This window comes from Fundulus heteroclitus, chromosome 7 (assembly GCF_011125445.2).
Source record: "Fundulus heteroclitus isolate FHET01 chromosome 7, MU-UCD_Fhet_4.1, whole genome shotgun sequence".
NCBI lineage: Eukaryota > Metazoa > Chordata > Actinopteri > Cyprinodontiformes > Fundulidae > Fundulus > Fundulus heteroclitus.
Genome location: NC_046367.1, coordinates 7,120,742 through 7,144,955, shown reverse-complemented (window position 1 = coordinate 7,144,955; position 24,214 = coordinate 7,120,742). Strand labels below are relative to the sequence as shown.

The 24,214-nt window shown below is 42.9% G+C and overlaps 1 protein-coding gene across 3 annotated transcripts in view; it reads left to right on the top strand.

Annotated features, from left to right (window-relative positions):
• kcnh3 (potassium voltage-gated channel, subfamily H (eag-related), member 3) overlaps window positions 1–24,214 on the top strand; it is a 310,900-nt gene extending 286,686 nt beyond the window's left edge. For 2 of the 3 annotated variants that reach the window (XM_036138836.1, XM_021323492.2), the window contains 5 exons: window positions 8,649–8,863; window positions 18,428–18,684; window positions 19,096–19,196; window positions 19,321–19,373; window positions 21,714–24,214. In XM_036138836.1, the coding sequence (XP_035994729.1) occupies window positions 8,649–8,863; window positions 18,428–18,684; window positions 19,096–19,196; window positions 19,321–19,373; window positions 21,714–22,679 (1,592 nt within the window). In that variant the 3' untranslated portion in view covers window positions 22,680–24,214. The remainder of the gene's footprint in view (window positions 1–8,648; window positions 8,864–18,427; window positions 18,685–19,095; window positions 19,197–19,320; window positions 19,374–21,713) is intronic. The other variant, XM_021323493.2, reaches the window with a different exon arrangement.

Sequence of the window (24,214 nt, the reverse complement as noted above, 5' to 3'; positions counted from 1 at the left end):
CAGGATTATTATTACGCCCATGTTGAAACATGGTGGTGGCAGAGTCACGCTATGGGGCTTTTCTTTAGCAGGAACAGGGAAGCTGGTCAGAGTTCAAGGGAAGAGAAAAGAAATCCAGGAAAATCCTTAAAGAAAAGCTGTTAGAGGCTGTAGAGGACTGGGCCTTGGTTGGAGATTAAAATTCCAGGAAGACAAAAGCTACAAACATTCAGACAAGGGAAACGCATGTGTTGCAAAGGCCCAGATAACATCATGATCATGTAAAGCCAGTTGAAAATCTTTGGAAAGACTTATAAATGAATTCTCATAGATGCTGTCCTTCTGATCTGCCTAAGCACCGCCTATTTAGCCGAGAAGGTTGGGCCAAATAGTCCCCAGTTGTACAAAGTCTGCAAAACCTTCCCACAGTAATTACGGCCAAATATTTCAGTTCAATTTTATTCATATAGTACCAATTCACAACACATGCCACCTCAAAGCACTTTAAAAAGTCAGCTCAGTCAAAGCAGCATTCATTCCTCCTCAAAGAGCATAAAGCCACGGTGGACAGTCGTCTGTCTTTTCGATGGCTTTGCAGCAATCCCTCATACTGAGCATGCATGTTGCGACAGCACACGTTTGAGATTTAAACATTTTTAAAATGATGCATCATTTTCCGCTACTTGTTTGTGTTGATCTGGCACATTGAGTCATGATGAAACATTACATTTGTGGTTCTAAAGTGGAAAAAAAAACAGAATACAATTGCAAGGCATTGGGTCAGGTAGAAGAAGCAATGCAAATCAATAATAAATAAAGGCAATGAATTCTTAATGGCACTGCATGGTCTGCACCAAGTGCAAAGTGAAAGTAAACATTGACCTTTAACCTTCCATTTTTGACTTGCAGTCAAACTTGTAAAAGTAAAAAAAGATTGATGGTCAAGGTAGTACTGAATGATGAATATGTAAAGGAATGATTTTTGGTTATTCAAGATAAGATACGGTCAGCTAAAAGTCATCATTTATAAATCTGTGAATATATTTAACCGTGTTGTCTTTAAATGCTATTCTATCAGCACAAAAAAGGTGCAAATGGTAATGTACCAGACAGAGAACTCCATAATTCAGCCAGACACAGTGTTGAGCTTAAAAGGTTTATTAAAAATAAAACAAATAAACAAAAACGTTCATGCTAGAAGATAAGAGTCGAGAGCTGAGCAGGGGACAGTCAGTGCTGACAGCAGGTTGTGGTGACGGGCTGAATGTCCTTCCGTCGCTTCATGCATGCTCGGTATGAGGGATTGCTGCAAATCCATGGACAATGCAGACGACTCTCCCTGTGGCTCTACGCTCTTTCAGGAGGAGTGAATGCTGCTTGTAGAGACTTGATGCAATCAACTGGGTTCCCTTAGATTTTTTGACCAATCTGTATAATCGGACCTAATCTGTATAATCTGATTGAATTTGACTTTGGAAAGTGCCTTGAGATGACATATTTCATGAATTGGCACTATATAAATAAAATTGAATTGAATTGAATTGAATTGAATAAGTTGGAGAGTAGGTCTGTGAGACACCCCAGGGTCATGCACGGAGAAGGCAGGCAGCAAGCAGCAGATAGAGCCAAAGGGTAGGGCAGGAATCGCGGTCAAAAAAAGTCAAAATTTTGTTCAGAATCTGAGAGCGGATGAGGTGTCCAATCGTGGGCAAGGTGAAACAGGAAACTCACAACACACGCAATGGGTCAGGGAACCAGTGATGCAAACTCTGGGCGCTGGACAGCTGCTCACACACAATGGCTCTCAACAATCTGGCAGAGACTGGCTGTGAGAGGCAGGTATATATCACAGGTGGAATGAATGCAGGTGATTAGGAGAAAGACAGGCGTATCTGCTCACTCTAATTAGCAGAGTGGAGCAGAGAGGCAAACAGCCAGCCGGCCCAAAAAAGAAAAGAGCAGAGCAGAGCCGACACATAAAAGCAAAGAAGCTTAAATGTTCCTAAAGATACAGCTGAAAGCATAGTTGAGGACTTTGAAGTTAAAGGACTATTGATTACAGCAGCTGGACGAGGCAGACAGACAAACAATCAGCAGCTACTACCACCCTGCCAGCCAGGAAGGTGGTCAAAACCCATCAGCTGACTGTCCAACCTGCAGCAAGACTTAGTAGCAGCAGCCACTGAGGTTTCTGTTTCCCTGGTAAAGGGGATACTAAACACTGAAGTCCAAGACGTACACAACTACTGTCGCAAAAACATAAGTAAACCCACCCGTGAACTTTGTTCACAACTTTATAAATAAGCCAAAGAGGTTTTGGAATTTTGTTTGCGAAGCAATGTGTCAAAATGGGAGCTTTTCACAGCTGTGGATCAGAGATAGAGGTGGCTGAAGATAGTGAAGCGGTGCCCCAGTGAATCTCAAGGGCTACCTTGCTTGTTCTGACCAAATGAAGGCACGGCAAGGCAAATAAAATGTATTTGTATAGCACATTTTAGTACAAAGGCAAAGCACAGTGCTTCACCTGATTAAAATATAGGAAAATAAAAACAGAATAAAAGCAAGTTGGAATAAAATGTAGAAAAATGGAAACTAACAGCAAATATTAATTATTTTAAAACAGTTGGACAACAAACATAAACTAAATGCTGCTTCTCCATGTTTGGTTCTGGTTCTAGGCTCCTTGGTTTCCCGTGCCAGAAGACCTGAATGGTCTGGAAGGTTGATACACTGAAATTAAATCTGTGATTTATTTTGAACTGGGGTGATGTGCTCTACTTTCTTGGTCTTAGTGAGGACGCGGGCAGCAGCGTTCTGGATCAGCTGCAGCTGTCTGATTCACTTTTTAGGCTGACCTGTGAAAACACTATTGCAGTAATCAATTCTACTATAAATAAACGCATGGATTAGTTTTTCCAGATCCTGCTGAGACATTAGTCTTTTAATCCTGGAAATATTCTTCAGGTGGTAGAAGGCTGACGTTGTAATTGTCTTTAGATGCTTTTGGAGGTTCAGGTCTGAGTCCATTACTACTCCCAGGTTTCAGCCCTGATCATTTGTTTCTAGCTGAAGCAGCTGAAGCTGTGTGTTAACTTCTGGTCTCTCCTCTTTTGGTCCAAAAATTATTACTTCAGTTTTGTTTTTATTCAACTATAGAAAATGTTGGCACATCCAGGCATTGATTTCTTCTAGGCATTTACTCAGTGCCTGAACTGGTTCATAGTCACCTGGTGACATGGTGATGTAGAGCTGTGTGTCGTCTGCATAGTTATGGTAGCTGATGTTGTTGTTTTTTATGATCTGAGCTAGAGGGAGCATGTAGATATTGAAGAGGAGAGGACCCAGGATGGACCCTTGGGGAACCCCACATGTGATTTGTGTCATCTCTGATGTAAAGTTATCTACTGACACAAAAAAGTCCCTGTCCTTAAAGTAGGATTTAAACCAGTCAAGTGCTGTACCAGAAAGACCGACCCAGTTTTCCAGGCGCTCTAACAGAATGGAGTGATCGACAGTATCAAATGCTGCACTAAGGTCCAATAGAACCAGCACGGTGGTTCTTCCACAGTCAGTATTTATATGAATGTCATTAAACACCTTGATAAGAGCGGTCTCTCTACTGTGGTGAGCACGAAAACCTGACTGGAAAACATCAAAGCGGCTGGTCATTGTTACGAAGGTGTTTAATTGTTGAAACAGAGCTTTTTCAATGATCTTACTGATAAAGGGAAGATTTGAGATGGGCCTGTAGTTCTGCAGTGGGAATTTGTCCAAATTGTTCTTTTTCAAAAGTGGTTTGATAATTACTGTTTTTAGGAACTGGGGGAAAACACCAGACAAAAGGGACCTGTTTGTTATCTGAGTCAAATCAGATAGCTGAAGGTGACCCGTGGATTGTGCAACCAGCTAGCGGCCAGAAAAATATGATTTCAATTTGAAACCTTTGCTCAGCCAAAAACAGAATCACTACTCTGAGTTTGTCCACCATGACTGTTTTGCAAAGAACGAGAAGACTTGAGATGCAGATTTTCATGATTAGCGGTGATGCTGATGCTGTGCTACACCTCCTGTCGTCCAGCACTGCCATATTAGGTTTTTTATTTAAACTCACCATGTCCATTTCCAATTTATGAATGGTCAGAGGGAGCTCAGAGGTGACTCTTCTTTGCAGCAGTATGATGGAAATATTTAGTGAAAAAAGATTTGAATCAAATTTGCTGCGGGTCATAACAGCAGAGGGGTAAAGAAGCTTGTCCTGAAGGGGTTAAAGTATTTGCAGACAGCAGAAGTTATTAAAAGTGTCACTTCTTAATTAATTTGGAGAGGCCAATTGCAATGTTAGCTGTGTTTATCCTGAAATTGTTCTTCTTTAAGTTTATTGCTAACAGATGCTTGTTTGAATGTTTTGCTAATAAACCTGATTGTCAGAGGAGGCCGAATAATTGCAGTTTCAGCTGTAGCTGTTTAAAGTCAAAATAGCTTTCATAATCAACACAATCAACACCTGGGCTAATATGCTCTGAATATACAATCAAATAATGATGAAACACGGACCAGGGGCAGAGATTGTGATATAACACCTCCAGCAGCCTGTCAATTTGTGCCTAAATTGACCTTTACTTTGACCATCACACTAAATCACAACAAGTATGACAGCTTGCATTACTTAAAGCTGAATTAACAGCCTGTGACACAAATGAAAACACTGACCTTTTATTATCTTGCACCCCCTGCTTAGCTAAGTTGCACAGCAGTTTTGGAGGGATCCATAAGAAAAGATGTGTCTGTGTGAGACTACATTTATGAGTTTTATTGCTGCAGTCCTGCAGTGTGGACATCTCCCATAGCTGGGTTAGCTTCTGTTCTGTTTAACAGCGGTAGGTGTAAAAACTGGACAAGAAATTACACTTGAAAAGAGCAAAAGCAGAAGCAAAAAAAAAAATGACAGCGGTAATGTGCAACAGGACTAAAAGCCACTGACACAGACAAAATGAACTTCTTTGAAAAGCTTTCCATCCCCGCCTTCATCGCTCTCACCTGCCCTTCCTAAAATAAGGCAGACGCTGAAATGTCACTTCCAAGTGTTCGTCTCCGGCTCAGTTTAACATTTCATTGTTAGTAAGAGCAAAAGCTTTCTCTGCAGCTGCTGCTGCCACCCATCATCTTCCTGAAGAGACAACAATGGGGTTGGGGAGGGGGGGGGGGGGTTAGAAGTGGAGTAGTAATTTGAGCGACGTGAAAAAGACTGGGAGCCAGATGGAGGTTATGAAGAGCCCCTCACCACATATGTGCGTGTATGGGGGGCGGAGGTGTTGAGGGCAGTGGCAGGAGGTTGTGGAGGTGTTCAGAGGAATGCTCCCTTCCTTCCCTCCGTGGTCCATGCAGATGTGCAGCCACCTCCACGTGTTGTCCTGCCGTTTCTTCCCCCTGCTTCCTCTCATTTAACCCTCCTTTCAGTCCACCTCCACACTCCATCACCCATCCGCAGTCCCTTCCCCGCCTCCTTCCATCATTTCTGTTTCCTCTTAGTGCATTTCTCTTTTTTTTCCCATTTTCCTCTCTTTTCTCTGCTGTGCTCTGGCTCAGCCCCCGTTTGTCTTTGTCAGATTTCTTTTCATCCAAAAACAGCCGAGGCTTTGTCTGTCAAAAGACTCCCAAATTACAGTTCCCCTTATAGACAGCAATACAGTTCTTTGATTTTTGACATCACTCTATTGATAATATCTATCTGAAAACCATGTTTATGGGTTAACAAGGTAGGACAGATGACGTTCTGAACTGCTGTTTTCATGAATGATACTTGAATTTCTTGCCACCTGCAGTAGCTCTAATAACTCACTCTAAGCATTCAAAGTGCTTTCCGCTATAGCCCAATTCATCCAATCGCACACACATTCATACACCAGTACACAGATTGGTAGGCAACTTGGGCCCTGGGACACATTGTGATAGAAAAAAGCCGGGATCAAACCCAAAACCTTAAGATTGCAAGACGACTACGCCACCTACTGAGCCACAGTCACCCATGTGGGGGCTGTGATTATTTTGAAAATGTTCTGCATTGGTTCTATAGCAAAAAAGAGAAGGAGACTTCCAATTTAATCCACAGCAGTACCACTGACCCCCTGTTTATATTATTGAAGCCTAATTTTTGCTCTCCACAACTTGTTTTACATTTAGCTTGTGAGGCATCGATAATAAAATTGGCTGTATGACATCTTAACTCTCTCACCGGGCCCATACCATTATTTAATAAATAAAAAGCGTTTGGAATAAAGTGCTGTGTTCATTTCCTTTTCATTGCACATTCTGAGGTCATTCTAATTTGTTTTTTGTGAGCTAAAAAGAAAATACAGTATAACAAATGATTAAATAGGGCAGTGCTTGTTCTTTGAGTAAACATTTAATTCAAGACCCTTTTGGATGTGGTAAAAGAAAATTTACACTGTTGAAAAAGTACTTGGTTTTAACCTCTATATAATTAAAATGGAGAGAAAAGTGCATGAAGCTAAAACGTAATACATGTCTACTCAGAGACACTCTTGCTGAAGTTTGTAATGTGTAATGTTGGTCTATTTTTTTTTTTTTTTTTTTTTTTGAGTTTTCAGTTATTCATCTGTGTCAACCATGATGTTTCCAGAGGGAACAAAGACAGAGACAGATAAACTAGTTTATCAATTAAAAGAAAGCCTTTCCTCGGGTGCCCGGGTCAGCAGGGAGGCTTGAGGAGCCACAAAGAGAGCGTGTTTATGGGGTCAGGCCTGATCAAAAGGAACCATTTGAAACTGTAAAGTAGAGCCTTAGAGAAGAGCTGGATGTCTGAATAAAGCATCATTTTGGTGCAGTGACCTTGAGACATGAACCCCTGAGGAAATAAAGGCAAACTGCAGCGCTGTGATCGTTCCCTGCCTCGGGGGGGGGTGATGTCCCTCTCAGGATGTGGCATTACAGCTGTTTGCCTGTGACTGACCTAATAGATGGTGAGTTGCAAACATCTCCAATGCCTCTTAAATACTATCCATGAACAAACTGCAGTCTTATCAGTCAGCTACATTTTCCATCACCAATAACGTTCAGCAGCGATGGAGCCGCTAACGAAGGCCATTGTTGTCTTAGAGTTTAGGAAGATAAAAAATTAAATCCAAAGATAAAAAATAAAATCCAAATAGCACGGTTTCTGGCGGGGTTTTTTTTAGCATTTATCTTAGTAAAACATGTGTTACTTATTCTTGTAGTTTCTAACAAGAAAGACCTTTAATTTATCAAATGTGGTTCCTCAAATAACACATATCAACTCGCGCGATATACAAAGCAACTCACTTTACTCTTCACCGTTCTTTGAATAACGCTCTTCTTCTTCGTAGTTTTGATGGCGGTAACTTTGGCCTTCTTCAATTCCCGCAGAATCAGCTCCATAAATAGAATAATTTATACATCGCTAGTTGTGAGTGCTAACCATGTGCAAACCTGGGTTTGGATGTCCTTCACTGCAAAAAGGGAACTAAAAGTAAGCACAATTTTCTTAAATTAAATGTATTTCTCCTTGATTTGAGCAGCTAAATAAAACTATTTGCCAATGGAATGAGTATTTTTACCCCTAAAATAAGATAATTAGATATCCTGTACTTGAAATAAGATGATGGAGATGAACGGTTCTTATTTTAAGTGCAAAAATGTTATTCTATTGGCAAATAATTTTATTTACCTGCTCAAATTAAGGAAAATGCACTCATTTATTGAGTCAACATTTTACTTACTTTTAGTTCAATTTTGCAGTGTTCTAATGATGAAAGCTGGATGCAAAGCAAGATCTGCCCCTAAAGCAGGCTCTCCAAGCAAAGACACCATTCTGCGCTGTCACAGTTTGTCCTTACATAAATGAGGCATTACGCGTACAGCTACAGGAAAGCATCGGTGGTGTCAAGGGCTAATGTGATTTGTGGGGGGAAAAGCATTCAAAGACTTTATTTATGTAAACCGAAGCCAGAGCAAGTAGATCCACATTCTCGAAGACCGGAGCTGTTTGGGTTATGCTGAAGAAAACTGTCTGCTGAAAGCTGGTGGCAGGAGAAGGTAAAAGAGCAACGTGCTGGCTGCAGCAAGACTAGCTTTACTAAAGTTAAACAAGGCTGGGCTTTCAAAGGAAGACCCTGTGAGATCTGCCCGGGATTTTTGCAAGTAGTTTCTTCAAATTCATTTTCTAAAGTGTATTTGAAAATAACCAGTGAGAAAACAGGGAATTAACAACATGCAATCACACAAATGGGATTAATTCAACAAATTAATTCAAGGAATGCATATTCTACTGTCTTTTACTCTCTGCAGCCTTTGTCATGGTTTGGTGTCCGTGTTGAGGATCCTAGTATAGAGTGGAGCAAACAGTAGGTGGCAGGCAGGTAATGGGAAGTCAATGTCTTTAGTCAACTAATGAATAGAAAACGTACAGCAACAACTAAGATGGGTGATGTGGAATCTAAAGTGAAACTTAGAGGAGCTCAGGGAACACAGGAGCAACATGGATGGCAGAAACAAACAGGAGTGTATGACAACACTGGGAAGTAAAGCCCACATAACAACCACTATTAACACAGTAACACTTAGTGATCAAACATTCTCAGCGTGAAAACACCTGTTTTACATCCACTTTTTTTCTGGATTCATTCTGGCAGGTAAAGGAGATCTGATTGGTTCGGACTCCCTGACGAAGGAGCAGGTGATCAAAACCAACGCCAACGTCAAAGCCTTGACCTACTGTGACCTGCAGTACATCAGCTTGAAGGGCCTCCGCGAGGTCCTCCGGCTTTACCCCGAGTACGCGCAAAAGTTTATCAGCGAGATACAGCACGACCTCACGTACAATCTGCGAGAGGGCCACGGGGCGGATGTAAGTACCCACCTTCCACTTTTACAGCCCGATGCCCCCACAGGGATGGCTGAACTAGTGAAGAAAATAATTATCTGGTTACACCAGGTTTTTTTCTCTTTTCGTTTTAAGCTGTGTAATTTTAGGCACATTTATTGTCTGTGGAATTGTCTAAATGGACCTGAACAAACCTGACTCTGCTCCCTTGTTGTCATGAATCCCATTTACCAGCACCTCATGGGATCGTTGAAAGTTTCTGAGCAGAATTTAAAATTTAGGAGTCTGATTAAAATGAGCCATGGCTGTTTTTATTGTAATAATCATCTATGTCTAGGATGATGAACGCTGGATGGCTTTTACATGTCATCTGATGCTGGTGATCAGTTGAACGGAGAGGGAATATTAGTTTAGGGTGGCCACATCATCCCCAGCGGAACCCAACACACGCCTTGTTAGAAAAGTGTAAACAGTAATATGCATCTGGCGCTTCAAGGAATCACATCCATCATGAAGGGCAATTCAAGAAAAAAATAAAGCAACCGTTACAAAAATTCCCCACCTGAAAAATACATTTTACTTCTTAAAAATGAGGGCAATGTTTAGGCCAAAGGGACTTAAGGGGTTCCTCTAATGCTAAACTTTTCAAAAATTACACCATTTCATACCATACATTTTATCACATCTCTACCACAGACCTCTTCGTATTTCACTAGGATTTTATATGGAAGCAGAAAGATAAATGCTTTTTAAAAGTTTTCACAAACAGAAATCAGAAAAGTTTGCAGGGCATCCGTTCTCAGCCATCTGTCTCAGACTCTGAACAGCTAGCCGTAAAACATGCAGGAGAGCCAGGGAACATGTGGAAGGAGGTGCTCCGGTCGTTGAACTCCACAACCTTCGTGCAAAACGCCGTGCGTGGGAGAAAGCTCACAGTTACACCCCGTTCCCACAGAGAAAAACGGTTTCAGCAGCATCATGCTGTGGGGATGCTTTTCTCTGACAGGGATGGGGACGTTAGTCAGAGTAGATGGGGAAGATGGATGGAGCTGAATACAGGACAAGATTGGAGGCTGTGAAAGAGTTGATTCATCACCCACCAGTAATACGACAAGAATTAGACTGTTTGCGTTGGTCCAACATGAAACACCAGAAACACGTTCACATTTTTGGTAGTGACTAAATCTGAAAAAGTTCAAGTGGTAATATGCTGCATACATTTCATAGCCTTTTCATGTCACACAAAAGGTACCTGGGTGGATTACACCCAGTGATGTACACTGCAAAAACTGATCTAAAAATAAGTAAAATGTTCTTAAAGTTAGTGTATTTATCCTTCATTTGAGCAGGTGAGTAATATTATCTGCCAATGGAATGAGTATTTTAACCCCTAAAATAAAAAGAAATTTAGACACCCTGCACTTGAATGATGGAGATGAATTGTTCCTATTTTAAGTGCAAAAATCTTATTCCATTTGCAAATCATCTTATTTACCCGCTCAAATCAAGGACAAATACACTCATTTTAAAGAATATTTTACTTATTTCTAGTTCTGTTTTTGCAGTGTAAGGCAAAGGTTGTTGGAAACAGCTCCAAATGAATTAGAGGAATAAAAACTTGTATTGCTGCTATCAACAGAGAAGAGCTATTTCAAAGTATCCCTCATAATGTGGAGATAACTGGGGGCCCTAAGAGATGCTCGTGTTATGGAAGAAAGCTGTGTCTGACCCCTCTACCACATCGCAGTCTGGCGTGCCTGTAGCTTCCACGTGCCTCCATCTAAAGTCCTGCCATCAAAGACACTGACTGAACCCTGTGCTGGGTCTGCTAAGGCAGCAACAGAGCGAGAGAAAAACACAGACCAGAATAGAGGAGTGCTGCCGTTTGAAGCGCTCCTGCTGCTAAAAATAGAGGAGGGGGGGAAGCACGGGTTCTCCCTGACTGGCTCTGCCTCCTCCGCTGCTGCTAAGATTGGATCCTGCGTACCATAAATAGAACAGCCAGTCAAGGAGGAGATGAAGAAGAAGAGGAGGAGGAGGAGGTAGAGCTATCTTTTCTTTTCTCATTCTCTCCCTCTCCACTGCAGTGGAATCGTTTGGGCCTCCAGGGCCCCCCCACACTCACTGCAGACTGTGAGCACATATCTTTGTGAACGGTTTCTTGACATGTGTGCAATCTGCTGCCCATATATCAGAACTGAGGCTTCAGATGTCTATCCTGTGTATGCAAAGAATTAAAAAATAATGAATCTGTTACCGACCACCTGAGGGAATCCTGCAGAGAAGCCTGCACACATGTCAGCCGCTCAGACAGGCGTATGCCTGATTGATCCAAAAATATACCGGAGGAACTTTGGAAAGCGTGGGAAAAGCGGTTCGTAAACGGCTCTCGATCCAAGTCACCTCACGGTGAAATCACGGAGTCCTGTGTGAGAAAATGGGCATCACCAACCCTTCACCTGCTGGCATATTACTTCAGGTTCTGTCCACATGCACTTTTAAATCTGTACGAGGAAAACAAGGAGAGCAAAATCTGCCCTGCCCACACACACACACACACACACATGTTCCTGCACAGAAACTAGTACATATCACGTTTTCCCCCATGCAAGAATGTGTGCAGATTTTACATTTATCCCCGCACATGCAGCTATGCTTCTGAAAAACAGCCCAGCTCCACCGCACACAAACCCTAACACACACGCCTTCCCACGGGAACTCTAGACTTATCACACCCCCGATCGCAGAAAGCTCCTTGGTTTCCCGTGGAGCTGGGAGCTAAGATTAGAAGCAGAGAGCTAAAAATAAATCTGGCTGCCACAGAGGTGTGTGTGTGTGGGGGAGGGGGGGGGGACAAAAACGAGGGAATGCTGAGCCGGCAGGGATGGAGAGTTGATTAGGAGAGGAGATGATGGGAGTGGGAGAATGGATTCAGGATGTGGGGAAGCAGAGGGGCGTTGGCTTGTCTGCTGCAGAGAGTGATCAAAGTGATTCACATCTCATCATGTAGCCGTTAAAAGAGAGGATGTGATGAGGTTTTGAGTGATATTAGAGCAAAGTTCCTGGAAGAGAATGTGAAGATTTGACAAGTTAGCAGCAGCAGCTCTATTTCACATTCAATTCCAAACTGTGTCCTAATCCTGTCTGTGTCAGGGTGAATTTAGTAGAAAAGCAAGGCTTTTTTTCCCAGGCGGACACAGTTTTCTTTCAGGTCAGACCTGCTAATTTGCATTTTAAGGGATTCAAATGTTTCACTCTAAGGGCTTTATCACAAAAGAAACGTGCTGTGTGGTCTTTGATAGAAGTAGAGGTTAGGAATAAAAGTCAAATGTAATGTAAGTGTAATGATTGATTAACTGAACCCGATATTCGACCAGACACGGAATAAACGTTGAAAAGGGTTTATTCAATAAGGGGCAGACAAAAACTGAAGAGAGAGCTATGTCCTGAGTAAACAGGGGAGGGAGTAAAGCCATGATAAACAAAACCAGACGACGGGGAGGTATAAGGTGCAGGGGCAGAGCTCCAGAAATAGTCCAGGCAGGTCCATGAGTGAACAGACAGTCCAGTCCTGGGAAATAGATCGGGTTCCTGAAGCCAAAAACAGAGTTCCTCCGACAAAGCACTCACAGGGTGACAGGTTCAGAGTCCAGAACTTAATACAAAAACCGGCAGGCTGACAGGATCGGGGAGGCTCTGCAGGCTCAGAGACCAAAAAACAACAGGGAGAACAGGTCAGGCAACAAAGAATAGGCTCACAAGCAAAAATGTGCTGGAAGGCTCTTAGTAGAGACGTTCTGGCACTGGAGACTGACTTGGACAGAGCTTTTATGCAGATGGAGACAGGTGAAGCCAGTAGACATTGATTGCAAGTAGTGTGGAGAGTGACCAGGTGTATTGAGTAATAATCAGATCAGCTCCAGTGCAAGGAACGTTACAGTAAGATTATTCCCAGTATGCATAAGATGCCCATAATGTTGATCTTTTTGTTGTTGTTTTACTCAAAAAAGAGCCTCAAAGTACTTGGTTCTTAGTTTTAATTGGCTGATCTCTGTCTCTTCTGGTGCCTGGAAAAAGAACTGTCAAATAGACAGAAAATGTTCTGAGCCAATTTTTTTTCCAATACTACGATTCAGTTAAAACGTCTCTCAATAATTATATTATATGTATTATATATATTATTCATTTTTACCAGACTGTTCTCTGTTTTCTCACAGGTTTATTGTGTGGACCATTCAGTAAACATTAAAAACACTAAATCCCTTGTCAGCGGGGACATGACCACTGGTAAAACCAGGCAGGGATGATGTGCAGTCACTAGAGAAAGGCAAGATTTAAAGACTGTTAATACAGGGATCAGAATAAATCCACCCTATATTCTTCAAAAGGATTTAAAAGTAGCCAGGTGGTGCAAAACAAATGGACCCTAACATCAGTGAACACGTCTATAAAAGCGATAAAAGAGATTTTCAGGTGTTGCTCTGCAGGACGCAGGTGTATTTTACAGACAAAGATCCTAAAGATGAAATTTTAGCTGTCTGTCTGGGAAGGGTTGACGTTCACTTACAAACAAGGTCAGATCCACCCTTTTTATGGAGACATAGCATAACGAAAAACGTAACATTCAATAATCAATCTATCCCAGCCAAGTCAAGGTCAAACTGAGCAATGGTCAAAGAAACTGTCCAAAATAAGAGCTCCACGTCAGACTCTACATGTTCATAGCATGACTGGTGGAAAAACACTGAACTGAAGTGGTTTGTTTGGAAGGTGCGCTTCTCTCTAAAACAAGATAGCAGTACGGTCTAGTTTTGCAAACATCTGAATGAACCACAGGACTCCCGGAACCGTGTTCTTTGGACAGGTGGGACCAAAAAAAGAGATGTTTGTTACCATCTTTAGAGAGAGAAAAATACACATATACACCTGCTCAGACTTATTTTCTTAACAACTGTCGAGCCAGGTAGTGGAAGGAGACAATCTGGGCTTGTTTTGTCATTAAGTCGAGCATTCCCTCCTCTGTAGGCCATTGGTTTTTAATGTGAGACCCATGTGTCCAACAGATGAAGCTTGGCCCAAACCGGGTCAGCAACAGGAAAATCGTCCCAAACGCAGCAGCAAATCTGCAACGGAAAAATAAAAGAGTCAAGCTGCTGCAATGGCTCAGTTCAGGTCCAGACCTCAACCAGAGAGCTGTGCTGATACAAAAGTCTGAATCAACTGAAGCAATGTTGGGGAGCGGGCCAGCGGTCTCCCAAAAAACATCAAATGAGGCAGATAAAGTCAGACTGAAAAAGTCTACTGGGAGTTACTGCTGCTGAAGGTCATGAGGTGGACTTAGAGGAACGACTAAACAGTCTAAAGTTAAAAAGAGGTACGATTTCTGCATCCCCTCTAAGCCCCTCACAGCCTGACACTGTCAACTTCCCCTGCATCCATCAGCCATTCGGGGGGGGGGGGGGGGGGGGGATCCCCTGCGTGCATGCTCACCTTTACAATTGTTCATTGACAAGCAGGGCATCAGATTAAAAGCACCAGAACGTTTAGTGCAGCCAACCTCCGACGGTTCATGAATAAAAGCTCCTGCTTCTTGGCAGGGTCCAGCACAGTTTGCCCACACAGAGTGGGAAACAATGAGGCCTAAAAAAAAAATGCTGATTTACAGCAGGGATTTTCTCTGTAGGAGAACCCTAATCAACATTGTTTCTTTGCTCTAGCTGCTTTTGCTGACTCTGAGTGATCTCCTCTCTCATTATATTCAACTTCAGCTCTTCTAGTAGCCATTAAGGCTCCACGGTGCTGCATTTGTTCCTACCTGATGGGGATATTTCACAACTAAAGCAGATGCAGACATGATCACTCAGCCTCTCCTGTAAAGGTGATGGCATATTTCATTCTTTTTGTGAAGCCCTTCAGCTTGTATGAAACAAAAAAGGAAAGTATGTTTAAGATGGGACAATATATTCAGTCATATTTTTAAAGAGTACAAAAATGAGTATTCACCTATTTAAACTGCCTACTGTGAGTTTCTCCAGGATTTTTCCACCAGACAAAAGGAGTGAAATGAGAATTTTGGGGTTGAGTGCTTCAAATATTTCTTGACTATTATTATTTTATTTTAAGAAAAGAATATTTATTCATTTTATTCTTCCTATCATCTTGCTATTATTAGCATTTTGTACTGTGACATCTAAATGCATTAGGATGTTTCTGGCGTGCATTTTTCTGTCCACACACAGTGTCTCCGTTGTCTCTTTGATTCACGCAAAGCAATAATTATAGAAAAAGAAGGAAAAAGATTCCTTCATTTCCACCAAAGCTTTCTTGTGTAATTTGTTTTATCAAGAACATCTTTGATACAAAGAGAAATTAAATTAGTTTGTCTCCACTGACTGTTCTTTAACATTTAAACCATACAGGCCTATTAGAGAATCATGACAGCAATAAACTCAAATAAAGTAGAGAGAGACTCATATGAAAAGAAAATTAATTATAAATGAACATGTTAATAGCTGTGGAAGAATCCCTTATCAACAAATTGAAATGATAATTTAGGAAGGGCCTCGGGACTGAGTATAAAGAAGGTATTCAGCAATTATTCAGTCTTTCCAAGCTATTGAGTGGCGCGTTGCTGTCCTCCATCAGACTTTCATCAATCGGGTCAAACAATCTCAGTAAGGACAATATGGGACTTTCAACACCCAGAGTGGATGTTATTGTGAAAAGATACAGGTCATGGGCCAGGAAGCACCGCTGGATTATGCTGATTTTTGACAACTGGGCAACACTTCATCATCCCATCCATCCATCCATCCCAGTCGTCAGCACGACAGATCAGATCAGCACCCACATCACAGCAGACTAGGCCCCAACCCGACTATCCGTCTTCCGCCCCAGTCTACCATCACTCATGTACAAGACACCAAAATACTTGAACACCTTGGCCTGTGGCATTGACTGAGCCGCCCACCCAGTTTATTACCCCACTGTGATCAATACAGCCACATGTGTTCCAGGGTAGGACAGAAAAACCACTCATCACACTTTACCAGTTGATCTAAAAGAGTAACCTGATACTGTAATCAACCAGATCATCGATTCATCAGCATACAGATCATTTTTATTTGGAGATTTTAACTAAAGCAATCAAACAGCATAAAGCTACAATAGATTTTTAAAAGAGTACTTATTGTTCATTTTCTTAGATCACAATGGGCCAAAGTTCAGATTCAAACTTATATCCAGAATCTACACCTACACCCCCACTAATGTTTTATCAAATGCCCCTCAGGAAGTTGTACTTTGACAAAACACACCCCTTTGCAGCCTGCATGGCTTCTGGCCTAATTCTGGCTGCATATTAAATTACTCTTACATGGCAAAATTGGTTAAGTTAATCCAATTTTTTTTTCTTGAAGAAAGAAAAATTCATACATATTCAATACGGTTGATGGTGGACCTCCAGGAAGACCATTCTAAAAATTTCACGTTAACCTCTTTAATTCATTACAAAACACATTTTTTATGCGTGTTTGATATAATTTTTCCTGTTGGAACACCCAACAGAATCTGGGTTTAAACCATTGAGATGTTGGTTTGAGGTGAAGTTGAAGAAGTTGGAGGTTGTCCGCCCTCTGCTTTAAAGGGAACTGATCACATATTTTCACCATTAAAAGAAAACACCAAAAACCATCTATTCATCCATCCATCCATTTTCCGATCCGCTTTATCCCTCATGGGGTCGCGGGGTGCTGGTGCCTATCTCCAGCGTACCAAAAACCAACTATTCATCTTCAAATAAAACAATATATGGCAAGCATTCATCCTGATACTGTTGACTTAGTCCTTTTTAAGCTTGAAAAGAACTTTGCACCGGGCACGATCAGCAGACAAGACAATTTTGCCATCTGCCACCAGCACAGAAAATATCGGAAATATCAGAAAGCAAGATGGCCGTAGGGGATTCCTAGTAAAATGGCAGAAGACCAACCCAGTCTACGGGGTTAGAGATGCTTATTCTTTCTTTCCGCACTCCATTGCTAACAGGCTCGGCACCATTGCTTCTCCTTGTTTGCTCATATACGAGATTATGCACATGGGTAACATCGTACTTCCAGTCATGGGTCTTGTTATAGTAAATATGCACAAAAGTGCTTCCTTTACTAACAAAGTGTAAAACACAGAAATAAAATATAAGCCAGGAGGGCGTGATCATTTAATAGTAAAAACCTTTGTATGCAACCAGGCAGCTATTGGCATAGAAATTTGTGAAGTCATGGCCCCGTTTAACCCCACGCTTTGTGCAAAGACCCACTGGCAGTGAAACAGACTCTCAGCATGATTCTGCCGCCACCATGCTTGACTAGTTGTTGCGGAGTTAACATCAAAAGCCCCACCTTTTCTTCTCCAAGCATACTTATTGTCAATCATCCTCAATATTTTATTTAAGCAGACATTTGGCTTGTCCATGTGGGCAGATTTTCTTCTTGGTTGACACCCGCCTTCTTAAAACTCCAAGCTCAACCCTACGTACAATTTTTGGTCTTGAAAGCTAGATCTGTGTCAGAAAATTTGAATGAAATCTTGCAATTCTGCTAAAAAAATGTATCCCTAAAGCTTGTTGATTGCTACGAAGAGATTTGTCCAGGTACAACATTTAACCAAATATAAGTCGGTGTGTATTTGTAAATGGCTGTGTATACTTTTAACCTTAAATGGATTTGAGAAAAAAACACAATAACTATTTAGGCAACAAATTATTGCATTGTTTTCTTGTTTTGTAGAACATGGGACATCCTTCCCGTTACTTTTGAAAATGTAGACTTTGGGTTTAAAATGCCACAGTAGAGAACCATTAGTGATGATGTAAAAGCCAGCATCAGAGACGTGTAGTTGGGCATGTCAAGGACGATTTCCATGACGTGTAAAGCTCCCATTTAGTTGCATGCAGAATTGTGCGGTTTAGAGAGATTTGCACAATTAGCAAAGCAACTTCTTGTTCCAGTAGGTCAGCAGCATATTCCACATCTATCCAAAGGCATTCCATCAGACATGAAATCTAGGTTCTTGAGTAGTGTCTGCGGGCCAGATCAGCATAGCTACTACAGAAAATCTGTGACTCGTGGTGAAGAGCAAAATCCGACAAAACGTTCTTTTGCAGCTAAAATCAGGTATTTTGCAGGAAGAGACACAGATTAGCCAATGGTCGGACAAGCAGTTAAACCAAAATCACAAATATGTCTCTCCTACTACTTTTTGGAGTGTGTTGTAGCATCAAAAATCAGCCCGCCTTTGTTGGATTTTAAACCACTTTCCCAACTGCAGAGATGTTCATAATACATAGATATGTTGAAATTCAGAAATGAATACCACAAATGCTTCGAACTGTAATGCAGCAAAAAGAGCAAAGACAGAATATTGGGTTTGTCTGGCACCTGCTGGTACAACCGAGACACTACAGTTCCTTCACCTACAGTGCAGACGCAGTTTTAGTCTTTGAACGTAAGCCCTGGCCAGGCTGGTGAAAAGTGTGATGTCTCCCGCTGCTCATGTGACCCCAGCTGAAACGCTGACTCTCCTGTTTCTCAGAAGGACTGGGAGAGTAACGGTGGCCTGGTGAAGAAGCTACCGTCCATCCGTGAAGATGAGGAGGGTGATGAGGAGCAGAGTTCTGTGTGCCGGGCTCCTCGCTCCCCGTTGCATCTCAGCAGGGGCCTCAGCTCACCCCTGCGCTCTCCCCTCCTGGCTCCACGGCCTTTCCGTGCGCCCTCGGAGCACTCGCGGCCCTCCACCTTGCAGATACCGGTGGTTAGTTTCAGCAGTGCGCCACCTGAGCTCAGCCCGAGGTAATGCATGCCTGGGTACGCACTAACACACTCTATGTAGGTGCAAAGGCAAATGTCACAAAATTAAGTAAAGCGCCTTCCAAACGCAACCTCGGAGCCACAGGAAGAACTGCACAAACTGCAGCTATCGTGTCTGGCTGCCATGGCAACCAGTAGATTACATAGCTGGTGGATGGTATGCGACCTGGCTGCTGTGTGCAGGGTTTCATCTCTGCTACAGAGCCATGTGCATGCCGTGCAGCCATGTCAGAATGTGCAGAGATTTAGTTTATCCGAGCAGCCGATGGAGGAGCTTTATAGTGTGGAATGCGGCGCAGCACACACAGACGTGTCCTGTAATTACTGTCCTTTGACACCTAATTTACATTCTTCTCGTGCGTCTTACTTTTTGATCCTTCTTATCCTGCAAAGGTTCGTGGACGGCATCGAAACAGAGAGCAATTCCACATCCTCGCAGAAGTTTGAGTTCAGTCCCAGCCTGTCACCTGCAGCTCCACCCTCTCCTTATGCAGGTAAACACACACACACAAACACACCATCATCATCATCATCATCATCATCAGTGGTGCATTTTGTCTCAGTGAGGCATTTTCTAGGAGCTTAATATTAAAACATTCATGTCCATGCTGTCTGTAGGGATCCGTGAGCACTCTGAGATCAAGCAGAGCGTGACAAAGCTTACAGAGGAGGTAAGTACGGCTCTAATGTATCCTGACTGTTGCATATTTTTCCCATTGACTGAGACCATGAGCCAAGGATTGTAATATTAACCCCATTCTAACTGTAAAGGTCAATTCAGTTAATCTTCAATTAAGTTCGGATTAATTATATTGTGACGATTCACAACAAATGTCATCTCAAAGCCCTTTATGAACTGATCTAATTCCTATCCATCCACCATCTATACCCCTCTAATGCATGAAGGCTGGTTTCTATCCCAATGGGTCCACTCTGGACAGGCCGCCAGTCCGCAGGGTAACACGCGCTCACACCTAAGGCCCATTTAAGGAGACCATTTAACCTACCATATATGTTGTTTGACTCCAGTAGGGAAGCAGAATACCTGAAAAGAACCGACATCTGCACATGGAGAACTGGTAACAGTGCCAACAAGTGCACCAACATGCAGCCTCGATTCATATCCAGTTATATAGAATGAATTAGGTTCAATGCAGACCGACCCAATTCATTCCAAACCAATTCAGTCGTATAGTCAGTTGCATTCAGATTCAATTAAATACAGTAAAGCTCAAGTCTTCTTTGATCCTCGGATGGCGTCTGGATGTGAAGGTTGTGCTGGCAACCAATATGCTGCTGTGGGCATAGCCTTGTAGTTTTTTTCCAATCTTAAACTTTCCATGGCGATGGCCTTTGAAGCCAAAGATATGGACTTTAGATTATTGACAGTGTGCTTCTTCATCACATAATGTTGGACTTTTTAGAGTTTTTTTGGCAATTGATTAACATTCTACATGTTAATCAGTTGGCATTCTGGAGTAGTTTTCCAAAAGATGGCTGTTGCTGGCAACGTTCTTGGACAGTGTAGTTTGCAGCTTGGTCATACAGAAAAACTCCAAGGGTCTTGGAGAAAAGCCATATTTAAAAAACCTTGAATTGTTTCCAGTCTTGTTTGAGAATGGTCCTGGGCTCAGATCTATAGAGAGGGGAAGGATATATATGTATATGTATATATACATATATAGGCTATATGTATGGGATAGGTGCGTTATGGTCCTTAGTTAAATTGTGAGCTTCTTCTAAACACAGCAGCTTAGGGACAATAATGCTAAATGCCCTGGACCCAACTAAGCAGTGGATCTCTGTTGTTGAGCTTAGGAACCGTTTAGAGAATCAGTGTCCAGTGACTCATCTTTGTGTGCCCTTTAGTCTTGCCCACCTGCTCTTTACCGTAAATTATTTTAAAGATGACGTGGAATCCACACCATACTAGCTGAACCTTAAGGCGGGACTGAGTGGTACAGAGCTTTCTCCGCACAACAGTCAAATCGTTAAGTCAGTGACTACAAGGAACGTTCTCTGCTCAGTGCAAGTTTCTATTTCAATCAGCTGACACCAGTCAAAGAATTGATCAAAAACCAGCTTGTTGCTCTCTGCCGGTTTGTGCTCCATGTTTTTAGGGCTGTGGTTGAATAACCTCCATTTAGACCTTTCCAAGAATGGAGAGCAGGCTGATAGTGCGGTTGTTCACACACCGTGATCTTTTAATAGATGTGGTCAGATCACCTTTTTGACACGTGGAATTAATCAGTACTTTAATCTAGTTTGAGCTGTGACAGGGTCCAACCCAATGACCTTTCCATTTTTCAGCAAACTAACAGCTAGTCAAACATACGCTCAGCAAAAGAGCTTCTGTTCTTTATTCAAAGTGTCAAAAACATGCAACAAGTCAAAATGGTTAGACCAGGAAATCTGCAGGTCTTGCTGACAGGTAGGATGGTTTAGCCCCCTCCAATCCAATGGATCCAGAGCAGTCAATCCTAGGGACAACACATATGATCAAATTCAGTTGGCCATATAGTGTCAACTGGTAAAAACTAAAAGCCACCTGCAGTGGGGTTTGACAGAGGAAGCAGACAGAAAAAACACTGATCCAGGGGTACTTTCTATGGGATAGAGTGCAGAATTAATAGCAGTATATATTGTGAATTGAAATACAAAGAGTACTAGAAAAAACACTTGGAGCTGAGTTGTAGAGTACTGTCCAAAGGGGAACTCATAAAAACCTATAAAGTGGTAAATGGGCTGCTACTGAAGACTTTAAGTGCCTTTTATTCTTTTAGTCATCCATCATCAGGCAAACATTTACACATCAACATAAAAATCTGTCTTAAACTTGGGGTTCTGTGCCTTGTTGTGGAGGCAGGCTAAAATTGGTACCTTGCCCTAATGCTCAGACATGCTGTGTAAATCAATCTGACAGATTATTTTAATAAACAACTGTGATTTATCGTTGTAAAGCAGCATGACCTGACTGTGTGCTGTTTATTGTCTGTCTCTTCACCCCTCAGATGAACTCTCTCTCCAAACAAGTGTCCAACCTCAGCGAGGAGCTGCGGGAAATGGCTCGCCTGCTCAAGCCCCTCCTTCAAGCAGCGCCGCAGCCGATCCTGACGAGCATGGTGCCAAACCTCACCCCACCTCAGAGCAGTGCCAGTCAGCTGTTATCCACCTCTTGGTTCATGGCGCCACCCGCAGCGGCGTCTCATTCCCTTCAGAGAGCTGACGCTCACTCCCTGTTGGATAGCGGGCACCCAGTGGGCGAGGGTTTGCCACAATGCCTTCTCCCAACACCTCACCCACCAAAAAGGCCTGATTCCTCTCCGACAGCATCAGCACAGCCCCCAGCCAGCCCCATTGTGGGGAATCTGGAGAAAACAACTGGCTCGAACTTCCTCTCATCTAAAGAAGAACCTCTGAAGGAGTCCGTATTGTCCCAGAGCCCCCAGGTGTCCCCCAGTAATGGGATCCTCTTACCTTCCCTGCAGGACCAGCCTCCTCTGTGCTCTAACACGTCTTCGCCGTCACTGTCCTTCTCCGTCTCCCTCGCCTCCTCACCATCACTTTCTCCATGTCCATCCAGACCCACTAGCTGTGGCAGCAGAAGCCTGCTCCCCCCTCCTCCCTCTCAGGACACGCCTCCTCCCCTGTCGTCCCATCGCTCAGCTCCCTCATCAGTCTCCTCTTCTCCCGGAGGTTACCGGCTGAGGCCTTCCCTTTCCATCCCCATCACATCCACCGCTGCTCCCCTCCACCCCTCCACCCTATCCCTCCCCTTGTCCCTGGACTTTGGGAGTGCAACAAAACGAGACGCTCAGGCGCCACCGAGGTGCGACCCACCGAGACGCCACGAGGAGGCCAGAGCCACTGCGAATCCCCAGGAGGTGGAGATGCAGGAGTGGGGGCATCAGGGAGAACAGCAAAACACCACTACAGAGGACTTCAGTTTCATTGATGAAGAAGACCCTGCATTATAAGCGAGTTTTTGCCGCAGGAAGCCGCGGTGGAGCGGCAGTGAACAAAGCGATGGCGAGAAAGAAGTCAGAGCAGAAAATGGTGGAATGGAAACGGATCAGCAGCAGCAAACTGGTCCATCTGAGACAGGCAGGAGGACAGAAAATACCCAGGGGGCGGAGCCACAGCCTGCCCTTAGTATATCATCTACTGATCATCCACCGAATACTGACAACACAAATCCCAACTGTGGCACGAGTCCACACACGCTCAGCTCCTGACACCACACAGAACCAGAGATTGTGCTGTTGCCGGTTCTAGGGCCCATTTCAGCCTCTCCCATTTGAAATTGCTGTCCTCAAATAGATGTCTCCCCCTCCAGAGGCAGGGGTAAACATACATATCCCAAACCAGTGGGTCCGAGTCAGCACACCAGGGCCTGGAATGTAAAGTCACTCATTGTCATTCCAGTTTTAATTTGCTAAAGGAAGGCAATCAACGCATACGTCCACCGCTCATTTCCCTGCAACAGAAAAGCCAGCTTCTCTCATGGTGTTATTGAAGAACTCTGTACTGCTGGGTTGTATGCCAAAGAGAAAAGCAAAAAGAAAGGGAAAAGTTTAGCTCCTAAAACTGCACGCTCATTCTACAAGGTGCTTCTCAACAAATTCAAATCAAAAACTTTATTTATGGAAGTAATTTAATTCAAGAAGTGAAACTCATATATCATTTCATATGGTTCAAGTCTTTATTTCTGTTCATTTTGATAATTATGGCTCACAGCCAATGAAAACCCTAAACTCAGTTTCTCAGAAAATGTGAATATTACATCAAACAATAGAAAACGATTTTAATACGGAGATGTCGGCCCACTGACATGAATTTCTGTGTCAGTGCAGCGCGGCATGGAGGCGATCAGCCTGTGGTTCGCGTGTGTGCAGGAGGCCCAGGTTGTTCTGATCGCAGCTCTCATCTTGTCTGCGTATTAGGCTCTGCAGTCGCTCATCTTCCTCTGGTTAATGGATTCTGTGTGGGGGTGGAGTCAGACCAGGTCGGCAAATCGATACCATGGTCACTAAAGCAGATATCGGTACTTTTGGCAGTGTGGACAGGTGCCAAGCTCTGCTGGAAAATTAAATCTGCATCTCCATAAAGCTTGTCAGTAGAGGGAAGCAGAAATGTTAAATGGACTGAATGTATCTAGTGCTTTCCCAGTCATACAGACCAATCAAACAGAGAACCCAGGCATGCACAGGGAGAAAATATGAACGCCACACTGAAGGGCCTGATCAGGATTTTGACCCCAGGACCTTCTTGATGGATGTGAGACAAAAGTGCTACAAACTGTGCACTCCTCACTTCATCATGAAATGCAAATGCAAAATGTACCTACATCTGAAAAACGCAACTTGATCCACTGAGCAAAAGTCCACTCCTCTTTTATTCATAGCCCTGGAAAGATGCTTCTGACATAGGGCTGGACCATATAGAAAAATAGCATATCGATAAAATAGAAATCATATCGATCGATAATTATAATTACCAACAAAACATATAT